This window comes from Sipha flava, unplaced genomic scaffold (assembly GCF_003268045.1).
Source record: "Sipha flava isolate LNK unplaced genomic scaffold, YSA_version1 67_pilon_pilon, whole genome shotgun sequence".
In the NCBI taxonomy this organism is placed as follows: Eukaryota; Metazoa; Arthropoda; class Insecta; order Hemiptera; family Aphididae; genus Sipha; species Sipha flava.
The window spans coordinates 667,289-680,752 of record NW_020273607.1 but is presented as its reverse complement, the minus strand read 5'-3'; the positions used below and the strand labels follow the sequence as shown (position 1 = coordinate 680,752).

At 30.2% G+C, this 13,464-nt stretch overlaps 1 protein-coding gene across 1 annotated transcript in view; it reads right to left on the bottom strand.

Annotated features, from left to right (window-relative positions):
* The window catches only part of LOC112691881 (heparan sulfate glucosamine 3-O-sulfotransferase 5-like), a 51,112-nt gene extending 39,902 nt beyond the window's left edge, over positions 1–11,210 (bottom strand). The window contains exons 1-2 of the mRNA XM_025566315.1: positions 11,068–11,210; positions 6,331–6,572 (exon numbers count right to left, since the gene is read on the bottom strand). Of these exons, the coding sequence (XP_025422100.1) occupies positions 6,331–6,558 (228 nt within the window). The 5' untranslated portion in view covers positions 6,559–6,572; positions 11,068–11,210. The remainder of the gene's footprint in view (positions 1–6,330; positions 6,573–11,067) is intronic.
* Positions 11,211–13,464: the final 2,254 nt, after the last annotated feature.

Sequence of the window (13,464 nt, the reverse complement as noted above, 5' to 3'; positions counted from 1 at the left end):
GTTTATGTAACATTTACTCTTAGAACATTAGGTACAAATAATGTCCGTGATTCATTAATTAATTATACTTGAATGAAATTCACGGATTTTTTTAAATTTAAGTACGCCTGAATCTTAATTCACGTTCGAATTCGAGAGTCATGACCTGTTATTTTACGAGTATGTCCAAGACGCATTAGGCGCTCGAGTTTCGTAATTATATTATCATCATGACCGTGTGCAGGAGGAATGGTGCGGAGATAAATGGCAGAAAAAAAAAAACCTCAAAGAACGCGCGATACCATTACGTCATGCAGCATGTCAAGAGCGACATAATAGTCAAAAAAAAATGAAAAAAAATCATTCCGTAATGAGTATTGCGAGAGCATGCGTGTTCACGGCGTATACGGACCAAGGGACGCGCTTACAGGATTCGTATTCAATTTGAGCGCATCGATGTTTTTAGGAAAGGAGGTTTTTCTTATATCGGAATATTTCAGGACACGTCGTTCTATTATTTTTGTTGATAGCATATTGTCGGTGTGTAACGAAGACCATCTGCGTTACTATCCGATCAAAGGATAATATCATATAATCGTATTTAACGGTGGATCCAGAACTTCTCTAAAGTAGATGGGGCACATTATTTATATCGTAGTAAATACTAGTAATCGTAGTAAAATTATTTAAATTTAAAAAATATTTAAATAAAATACATATGTTAAGAATATAAATAACTATAAATATAATTGAAGTTTTCTTTTATATATTTTCGCAAACTTAACCGATATCTCTTTTGGAGTCACAATTATGTTTTTAATAATATGAAGCATTGATAATCGATTGAGTTTATTCTAATTCATTGTTTATTTAAAATATATTTATAGTCATGTGCAATGAACTGAATTATCTTTCGGAAATTGCTGTTGTGACGGGTACAATACATAGTATTTTTAGAAGGCATTCAATATTAGGAAAAAATGTATTAACTTCCATAAGAGTATCTGCCTTGTCATTATCGATTAGATAAGACTAATATTACTTTTAATGCACGTAAACCGACGATAATGTCATAATGGCCTTTGACATTAGTCAATAATGACTGCCTGACAATTATATATGTGTTTATTTAGTTTTTAAAACCATATCCATAAAGTATAATATATAAATAAATGACTATTTCAAAAATTTTCCGTAATTAAGTGATGAAGGAGATGGTGCCTATTTGTCCCCCTTGGATCCATCAATTATCGTATATAACAATACTATCGTTATAACTCCGACCGATAAAAAAAAAAAACTAATAAAATCGGTTATAGCCTATAACGTTTGTGCATAGGAAAATTCTTTCGATCGTATTCGATGGTCACAATTTAAATATGTCATAATTTATTAGATGGCAATCATAAGGACACAACACAAATAGACTTATTTGACTTATTAGTCATGTAGCGAGTAAGAAGTAGATCTCCGAAGTTATTTGACAACAGCAGAGGTCGGTACAACAGATAGGAAAAACGGTATTTCGTACATAATATATTATATTATGAAAGACGTGTATAAACTATAATATAAAATCGATAAGATACACGATTTGATAAAAAAGAAAAAAATTATCGAAATGAAATGAAATTTAAAATTAAAGTACAACTTTTTTTACATAAAGTTCTAGTGGTTTTTTTTTTTTTTATATTTTCCCGAAGGAAATACTCTCTCTCGTTTTTCCGCTAATACCCGTCGGTCGGTGGTAATTCGTTTTCGAACGAAGAAATACTAATACCATTGTGTATCAATTCGTAACAATCATAACTGATCGTACGGTCGATTTAAAAATAATTGCACGGCGGATAACAATAATCAGTGTTATTCGCAGTCGTTTTATAATGTTCTAGCCGTCTGCACTTATTCGGGTTACAAATATTGTTCGTATTCATTGGAACTGATGGACACAGATATATGGACATTTACATTTTTGATTAATCCTTGTCGTTGCAATAATTATAGGTGATACTGTATGACCAATTTAAAACAAAATAAATATCACGTTTCGGTAATTTTACAGAAATCAAGATCCATTTGTTAAAAAGACGAAGATTTTCCTACAATAAGCTCAATGTTAAATAATGCGATCACTTGCCTTTTTTTTGAAGATAAATTCCATTTACCTCTATAATATTTAAATCTCAAATAATTAATTTCCAATTCCATACATTGCAGACACTTTTGTTCTATTTCTTTTTTTCTATTGTAATTCACTTTAATTTCAATTATGATAAACTGTGTAGTTAACTTGCTAATTGTTAAAAATAATTATCAAGGTTTAACGGTATAGTGACTACCCTTCTCGAAATAAAAAAAAAAATGCTTTCATTTATAAATATGAAAAATATTTTTTATAACGACTTAAAAAAAAAAAAATTAAAAAACGTAAAAGCTTTTTTTTAATTTTAAAATTTAAATATAGTAATTTTGTAAAGTTGGGTAATAATGGTGTATAAAAAAAGGAAATTAATAAAAATTTGAAATTATTTGAAATTTTAATGAGTAGTTAAAGCAAATAGTACTAAAAATAATGTAAATTTTCAAAAATGTTAATTAGCCCCGGTACTTAATACTCCTTAAAATTGGTTACTTGAAAATTGATCAAAAAAAAAACCCTAATTAACAGATTTTCCACCAATGCATTCGTATTAATTATTATGGACATACCAATAAAATATTGAATATATTTCATGTTTTTAATAATATTGTAAAGTCTTTGATTGTTAATAGTATGTGTGAGATATTCCAAATACCACTAATTTCATTACCATAATCATGGGCTTATGAAACTGAATTATCTAAAGTAGTTCAATTAGTCACATTGAATAGTTAAAAAGATACATTTAAAATTAATACACTTGCATTAAAGTGTGGAAAACGTTAAAATTTAAAAAAAAAATTCATTTTCCTTGTGCTATAAATTTCTCTAATTTATTTAACATTTTATAATTTTTTTTTTTTTCAAAAACATTTACAAAATTTACAAATATGTTAACTTAAATTATGAAAATATAAATTTATAATTTTTAAATTTTTTGTTAAAGATAAGCTGCCATTCAATTACGAGATTAAAAAACTACATTCGAATAATCGCTATAGTTCATGAATTGGAGTTACCGACTTTCCAATTAATTAATATATTGTATTAAATTATACTAGTATGCTTTTTAATTTTTTTTTTTTTATTGACGTGCATTACATTATTAAAGAATAATATTATTTCTTGCGCATACATTATTGCTTTGGTATACATTACCATATGTTTCATTGAGTAAACACGTTTTATCGGTTTATAGTTTATATAATACGTATGTAGTACCACGTTTGTATATACATATATGGGTAAATATATACATATGTATATTTTTTATGATGAAATAATTTATTCAGTTTTCGTATTAGACAGCTTCGACCATATTCAATCGTTATTCTGAACACGTAAATCTATGTAATGTGGTTTGTCGGGTGTACGGTGAAAAGTTCGTTTCTTCGTAATATATATATACGATTTGTACGAAATCCGTTTCATATGTAACTTAATAATAACGCGTGTTCGGTTATACATTTTACTGCAGCTATATAGGAATACATACGGATTCCGTGTTCACACATTTTTATTCCGCAAAAAATTTAAATATTACAAATGTTGATAACTTCGGTATACGTATCCGTATTGCTATATAAATGTATAATATTTTTATCGTTAAACCCTTCACGTTTTATAATACTGTACGTGAAACTATCGTATCATATTATACTTTACCATGAGTTAGGATTTGAAGTTATTATGTAGCCTCCTCTGGTAAATATAAATTTAAAAAAACCCCGAATAAAACTTTGCGACAATTTTCATGCGCGACAACTGTAATTCATTGAAAATCGATTATCGACGTGTTTCTATAGAAGAATAAAAATAAAAATAATGAATCACATAATGTACCGAAAAATATTTAAAAAATCATATGTTTCGGTAATGTTTAGAAAAAAGTTTCTAACAGAATAACGTATTAATTGTATTTTAGTAGTTGACAGTTTTTACACATCCGTGAACTAACATCCGTAAATAATTAAATAGGTTTCCCGAATGATACGGAAAAAGTTAATCCCGGGAACACAGAACTTTCTGTCCGATAGTTTATAAAACATACGAATAAAATATTATGTTGTTATTAAAACAACACCTCGCGCTCGATGACTTTGTACAGTAAAAACAATCTGAATTGTATCGTTGCGATGCGCGGCTGCGAGAAGTTAAAACGTACGTTGTGTGCGTTCGAACATTGCGTATTATACACTTATGGTATTAACAACAGTGTACAAGGGTTTTGTGTTCAGTACCCAAGAGGAATTGCTTGTTGATGTTATTGATATTTATAATGTATTTCCATCGATGGATTTTTAAACCAACAGTGGCTTTGAGTAATTAAATTATGCGTTTTGACGACGGTGTTACTATGCGTGGTTGGCGCGTGTAAATACAATAAATATTATTTCACAAGCGATCCACAACGAACACGTAGACCCGGTGTGAATGTAAATGAGTGTCGGGGGATAAGAAAAAAAGTTTAATTGGCCAGATAACGAAACTTGATTACAACTCGAAGCTCCGGCGTGTAACGTATGCGACGAGCGACTGTATGCGTCAAAGTAGAAAACCGCAAGTTTTCACTGTAAAATAGAACCGTTGGAGTGCGATAAGATAACAAATGGATGCTAACAAACCGTGGAGGAAAAATGTACAATTCTTGTGTTTGTTTTTTCAATAAATTCTCATTATATTCTACCGGAAGTGCGGAAAACAATCGATATCAACAATAACATTCTGCGGTTGTGTACAAATGAAATCGATAGAACACAAATTTCGACTTTGATGTTATTATAGTACACGGAACGATAAACGGCTATTGGACGAAGCATGGTTCTATACATCTTAAATGGATCAAATCAAAAGCCCGAATCACGTAAATAGTGATAGCTGATGTGTTTATACAACGACGTGTATGTACACATAAGCACAAGCGCTGATATTTCGATGTATCACTCGTTTGCTGTAAGAATACGTGACTGCATAATTCGAACCACGTGATTTACAAAAAAAAAAAAAAGTTCAACATTTATTACTTGACGTTAAATTGTTTTCTAACGCAATTGTGTCTTACTAACAGATACGAGTAAAGTACATAATGTATTTCAAAATTATTTGGCAAGAGTAATTACTAATTAATTGAATAATGACTTAATTTTTTTATTCTGCTCTGGAAAATTGAACTTTAAAATTATATTGAATATAACTTTGGAGTTTAAATTTAATATATAAAAATATAATATATTCTATTGGCCAATACAGAACTCTAAATAGCTATTTCGTATACATAATGTTCAGAGTAATTCTGGTGGTGACAGTTCTTAGAAAATTTAAATCACTAATTCTTCATGATTGTTCCAACTTTTTGAAAATTGAATTTAATTATATTATTCATTCAAGATTAAAATAATCGGCAATTAGTTCTGCTATTACTGGTAAGTACTGGTAAAGGCGTAGGTAAAGATTATTTATGGGGAGGTGTTTGATTTACTTAGGTAATTATTTTTTTTAAAATTACCTATCTATTGAGTAGCTAAGATTTTTTCAATGCTGTAGGTTTGAAGCCCCAAACACCTTTTATATTCATCGTACTGGTTAGTCAAGATCACCATATACGTGTGAAATTAATAAATATTCACGTAATTAAATTTTTTCAGAAAATCGTACTTACAAAACGGCTGTTTTTAAGAAAGTTTAAAAAATGTGTTCTCATTATATCGAAATACACGTACGCAAACGAAAAATTCGCGCGCTGTAATGTTCTAACCACCCCCGATAATCCAGTGATGCAGTTACCGATGACCGTATACATTATGGATTGAATTACTCTTGTACAACCGGTGAGAGTGCTATCCGTATTATCGTTATCCATCTTTCTTTTTGCCACAACAGACCATTTCTTCCCCTCCAAAACGCCTAATCTAATCAAAATATGTACCGCGTAAAAGACGAATTGAACTAATAAAACATTTAGCGTAGGTTTTCAACGTGCGTGTTTAAAAGACAGAAAACGAAGAGATTACGAACAAGACAATAATTGTTGCGATAATCGAATCACGATGAAACGTGTTAACCATTTAATTGCCGGTAGCAGGTGAAATCATAACGTCGGAAATGACGGTTTCCGTGTCGTTCTCGTGAAGCGATTCGATGCGCGGTCGCAGCAATCGTTTTGTCGTACGGGCGTTTCGTTTCGCAGTTACGTTTTGGGTTTCTGTTCGTACCTGAGGCAACCGTCTGCTGGTCTTCGGGAACCTGAGTCTCCGGTACGTCCGGTCGTCTTGTGTGGTGCGGACGAAACCGGACGTGTCCTCGTCGACGGCCAGTTCGTCCAAAGTCTGTGGTTCGCCGTTGGGACCTCTGTAAATGTGCAGGCCGCCCAGCAGGAATAGCACTGTCGCGCACAACACCAACTGGGACCATTGGACATTCGGCACACACCATCTTCGCATTACGATTTACACATCTGAAACGAAAGCCCGCCGAAGCGGTGCATTGTAGCTGATTGTTGCGATAATATTAAAAACAATAGTAATAATAATCATAAAAATAATTTTAATTATTATAATATACGATGTACACACGTGCGCATAAGTTAACATATCTTGAAATAACGCAAATCCGCCTATAGTGTTCTCGTCACGTGATCACTACCCCCTTAAATTTGTTCGTCTGCTGCATGGTTAGTAATTTAGTGCAATCTTGTAAATGTAAATAATGGTTTTTTCTTCTACTTAAACTTATTGCGATCAAGGTGAAACGTATAAATATTTGATCATCATATCCAGTAACGGTGTACTTCTGACCTAGTTTCGATTTATGAATGATAATGTTCGATTATTTCAGTAGGTTATTTATTTTTCTTAATGTTACTCGAAGTTTTCCAATTTATTTTATTTTGAATTTATGAATGTCTAAACCACAAAATCACATATAGTTCATTTACATTTTTTTTTTTTTTTTTTTTTGACAAGAGAAATATTATGTAGAACACCTTTAAAAAGTGACCAGTTATTGTTAATTTTTCGTTATTTCCCCCATTTTATGAAAAATAATTTTAAAATAATATCGTTTCTCGATTTGCTACTAGTGCCTGTCTTAAAATATGTTGACTTCTACCAGGTTGAGAAACGAATAACGATTATGTCTCACTAAAATTTATACCCTTCGATCGCAGCAAGAACAAATGTTATCTTAGAACACTGTAGAAGACGTAGAAGCCTATAAGACAGAAGCAGAACTAAGGGGTAGAAGACGGGAATTTATCCCCGGTCGTAAAATATTAGAGAGGGTAATTTTTGTAATTTTTAACAACAATTTTGATATTTTTAACTTTGTTAAATACTGATTGTATATTAATTATTAGAAAACAATTTGTAAGAAAAGTATTTTATTATTGGTCTATGATAGGGCGTAATTTTAAAATTTTCCCCGGCGTAAAAATTCCTAGTTCCACATCGGCAATAAGGTCATAATAATCGGCAATAATGCACGTTAATACATTCAACACATGTAGTGATGATTGGTTAGCTGTTTATTAAATAAGACATACGAAACGATTTTATAAACATATGTGTTATGTTTTATGACCAGGGCTCGGAAATTATAGTACTTAAAATTATTAAAATAAGTGCTTAAAAATATCATTATAAGCACTAAAATAAAAATTTTAAATTTTAAATCAAACAAAAATATTTATTAAAAAAAAAACTATAAAATTCTAACTAAAAAATCAAACATAATAAAAATAAATTTTCACTTTCAAGACTTTAAGGATTTTATGGATTTTCTAAGGGATTTTTTTGAAAAATAAAATGTAAATTGTTCTCTCTGTTCTTGATAATTCTGACGTTTGACACTCAATTCTATTTTCAACGTTAGAATATTTTTGTTAACCCTACATCAATGCCTTGGATGATGACGAACTATGTGACAACGTAGATTGTAATTAATTTTAATTTTAATTATATAAAAAACAACTTTGTAGGAGAAAACTATAAAAACGTAAAAAAAACTGGTCAAATAACCAAAAATGATCAGAAAAACTGTAAATAAGCATTTTTTTGAAAAATGCTGAAAAAAAAAAGCAATTTCAAATTTTATAATTGTAAGTGTTATAACTTGACAGACACTTCTATAGCACTCTGCTACATTTTAAGTCAATCCATAAAAATAAGCAAATGTTTTTACTCCCAAGCCCAGGTTTTTGACATTCGTTTTCTCAGTGGTAATTTTGAAATTAAAACAAAACATTATTCGATTCTTGCTATTTTATCATATGTCGGAAAATAAAGTTTTTAATATGAGAGGTATAATCTTAAACTCGCCAATCCGCGTTGCCAAATTTCTAGAAAATTACTCTGCTTTACGTTATTTCAAATATATTTTCTATTTTAAAACATAACTAGTAGAATAAATTGAATAATTTATCGTGTATAAAAATATTACATTCTTACACGAGAAGTTGAAGAATTAAATACTCAATATTTGTTTTTTTCTTTTTGTTGATATTTACTTAGAAAATTAATGCGATGACATCAACTAGTGACATCTCACTAGTTCTATAAAACTCATATTAAATGAAAATAAATAAAAATTAATTAAATTACTGATATTGACTTTCTATATCAAAATGAACAACAAAAATAGTGTTTTATTTTAGTTACGGTTGGAAAATTAACGGGGTGGATGAGAAAATGCGTTGAAGAAGAGGTTTATTGATCTTACAACGAATCAGGCAATTTTTAATTAATACTTGTTCTTATTTGCGTACGACTACAAGAAAATGAGTTGAGAACTCGCGTTTGCCAAATTACGTGTTTAATTATTAGATAACATGTCGTCAACGTCGTTTTATATAATGAACAATATAATCGTTGCTATTGTGCATTATTTGTTACTGTATAATCATCCGTTTATAATTATACGTTTTTTAATAAGTGAGAAAAAATCAATGATCATATAATAATAAAAATTATAATATATAACATATACATATACATATTATAACAAAAATCAATAATAATAAATTAATAATAAATATTTATTTATTTAAGTACTAATAAAAATTTTACTGTCTTTTTTTAAAAAACCAAAATTGAATTAATAATAAATTTACAATAATGACCTGGGTGAATATAATAAAAACAATGCATTTTATAACATTTAGGAAATGTATTTATCTACAATTAATTTAGTTTGTTTGCTATTACAATGGAATAATATTCTATACGTATATTGCTGAAGTTTTTTTTTTATTTCCATTTTGTTTTGTATTTTAATTACATTCATTTCATTGCATAATTCCGACATTGAATAAGTAATAACTAATTCTGATGTCGTATAAATTAACAATAAAAAAAAAATCAGTTCTCTATTATGTGCTGGTCTCATTAAACAGTTAAAATATGTATTTTAAACTCAATTTATTATGCTAGTTCAATATTTAAATTAGCTGGCTCTTGTTTAGTTTATAAATTATATTAGTCTCATCATTTATTCCAATTATAAACATTTGTTTAATAATCAGCATAGTTAACGTACTTAAATGCGCACACATTTTAAATATAAAATAAACAATATAAACGATTATGACCAATTAATAATCTAATATTATATGATTTTTTAATAAATTAGTCATAAGTTATGTTTCTTATATTATATTGCATTTAAACAGCTCAATAGTGGTTATTAATATTATTGATAAACTGAACGCTTGTGAAAGTGAAACAATTTGCAAAAATTTACTAATACACTATATATTAGAGCCTAACAATTAGACAGTTATCAATAGTTTTAATTTATAAAGTACGTCCGGTTTCGAATTAAAAAGTTATTATTAGGTACACTCGAAGTCAATAAAACCGTAACTCAATAGTTCTTAGTTCAAAATGACTTTAACTAAAATATACTTGTATTCAATATTTTAATAGGTTAAGACAATGATTTTTTTAATTATATTATTTGTTTGGATATTTTTTTATTAATTTATTATTCTTATTTAAATACATAATATATAATTTTTGTATAATAACCACGATCAAGAGTAAATATTATTATTTATTGATTTGTGGCACAACAAATATATGCGCATAATTTATTTATTTTTTTTTTAAACACTCGAATCATTAATACGAGAACTTAATTTGAATTCATAAAACATCCACATCTAGGTCGAGTACCTACGTATATACGTACAGCGCAATACATAAATTATGATACTTGAATTATTTAAACTCAATAATAGTTTGTAACACGAGATAAAAATCATATTTTAGCGTTTGTTCTCTCGTGCTGTCGAAATAAAATACACCACCTGATGGCTGTTTTATAAGTAATATATGTGAAATAGTTATACATAGCTTTCCTTTAACATGATACTGTTAACGGTTGTTATTATATATATAAATTGTATGGTCTACATTTTATTGGTGATCTATATTATTCATGATGTGTGGTAACGTCAGTTCCTTTTATCCTTTTATTTTTTTTAGCATTCCACATTTGTCCACGAATTGATAATCTATAAATTGTGTACCACCTACTTACTCTCATATACCGCAATAGTCGTATATGGATACAAACCTGGCACAAATCGTATATGTCATTATGGTTTATAGATTTGTTCGGTACGCGGGTTTAAATATCCACTGCCATTATTGCCATTGAAATGCATAATTCAAAAATGATTTGTTGAGTGACATTAGCAATAAAATTAAACTAACGGTATTTGTTTCGATATTGTTGAATATTTAAGATTGCGAATGACTTTTTGACTTTGTTGTATGACGTTTTATAATATCGTATTCGCGATACACACAGCAGTGTTCAGTGCATGAGTAGTGAACTTTTGTACGAGTTAGTCATTAAATATGATTACATACATTGATTTTTCGTATAGTTATTATTAAAATGAAAAAAAAAAAAACAAAAACAAAATGCACCACGTTTGACGTACTTACAATAATTACCACGTACACGTGTGAGAGGTGGAATAATATTGAAATATAAAGTTGACCCAAATATTTTTCCTGTTATTTTTTTGTTTTCTTTTTAACAATGACTTGATGTAACAATAGACGTATGGTGCTTGTGTACTGAATTTAAACTATAAATTAAAAATAATCGTATTTAGTCATCGATTGTTAGTATTTCCATATTATTCATTGTTATTATTGCTATAACTATTATTATTATTTTTTAATTTGTACAAAAGAATCGCGACTGATTCGGGGCGACGACGTTGCCTTCTGGCGAAACGTCAGCAAGATTAGTGAGTGTGTTGGTTTAAATGAAAAAAAAACCATTGCCACGGCAAACGTGTGAATAACAACAGCCGTAACCGCTAGTGAGAAGTAAATAAATCAATTAATAACGTTACCACGTTGTAAATGTGTTTTTTTTTTATTTCTTGTGTGTTTACAATAGTTTTTGCGTAATTTTTTAATACTAAAACAATAAATACATTTTATGTGGGTACGAGAAAATATTCAACATGAATGGTGTGTGAAGAAAACACTTCATTAATGGCCCATTAGAATTTTAATTAAATTTTCATGTCATTAGCCAGTTCGTTTTATTTTTTTTTATTAATTAGTATTATTTTTTATTTTTATATAAACTGTAGTTAATCTTTAAAAAAATTTAATTTTAGACTACATTATAATAGTTATATTATAGTTATTAAAAAATCAAAAATACACGAACGCAAATAATTATATTATAAATTTAGCTTTAAGTAAACATATATTTCATATAAATGAATGCCTCTTTTGGCGAATATAAAAAAATAGATAGAGTAAATAGACAGAAGAAAAAAAGCTGTATTAGAGGACGGCGTCCAGTGTAGGCAATGTGGCTACACAAATGCGTAGGGTGCAAAACACCCGGTGTGTTGACGTTATAAATTAAAACTTCTACACCTATCCCTAATGAATTAAATTACAAAAACTTAACGATAGTTAAAACATCGGATTCCTACCAAATAGTTACACCATGGGTGAAATATGGAACGCTTCGAAAATGGTGCTAGAAAATCAAATCATTGAATTCAATATTAAAGACTGCACACCACAAAAATATAATATAATTTTGCAATATTATATATATCAATGCAACGTGTATTTATAGCTGAATGAAGACAAAAAGAACCAAAAATGAACAAATTACTAAATAAAAATAGCCAATGTTTCTTCTTCTCCTTTGTTTTTCTCCCGACTATTTGGGGTCGGCCACCCTTGTTAATGATATTGATGTTTATTCATATAAAATACAAATTTTATTATATAAATATAAAAGTATAACGAACGATTTTTTTTAATGCAAAAGTTCATTCTATAAAGAATTTGTAGCAGAAACACTTTTTTGGTAACCATAAATATTCGACGAAAGAATTTTCGTGAGTTTTTGAGCCGTTAATCGATTTACAGCAATTTTGTTGCGAACATTAATAACGCGCGCGCCAAAGCAAAAAAATTGTTGTGTCATAACATTTTTTCAATGTTTTAGCACCGAAAAAAGCTATAAAGTTGAAATTTTGAAACGGCTTTCGAATTATAGAGATCTGCAGTTATCGATTATTGATTCCATATGCACAAGCGCCAATACGTCGCAATTGATATTATGTTTATTTTTTTTACCTTAACATGTCATTAATATCGAATGGAAATAACTTTTATGTGCATAACACATCCAATCCAAAACTTGGGAATTCCATAACCTTTTACCCCAAGGTAAACCGTAAGTGTGGAGGAGGAGCTCACTTCCTACTCGGCATGTCCGTAACAGATATAATTTTAAAACGCAAACTACGAATCACAAAACGTCGAATGAAATCGAATAAAATGATAACACGAAAAAAATCGTTACACGTGAAACATCAGAGCTGACAGCGCGGTAAACAGATGGTAATTATTCTGAAATCATCAGGCACTGGTCTAGCGTTGTTTCGACGTGGTCGATCAGACGCGCGCTTATTGCAGTGGCGTTACGGTTACAAAGTGGAACGTGTTCGCCGTATAGCGAACGCGAGTACGATCCGTTTCGAAACAACACTCTCCGGCTCGAATCGAGACCGCGGGTTGATCGCGGAACGACTCGAGGGTGCCAACCTCCCCCCACCCCGATCGAGTGCCGCCAACGCGTGTTCGTACGGGTCTCGCGTTCCAAGCGAACGGTATCGATTGCGAACGGACGGCGTTATCACGGGCCGGACGGGAACGCGATCACGTCGTCCCGCGTGCACTGATAACGGCGTAGCGCCGCCGCGGTGCCCCGGAGCTCGGAGCGTGCCGTCCACCGCCGACGGTGGTCCGATCGAACCCGCGGGCACGTATACCGCGACCGCCGGCCCGGTAGGG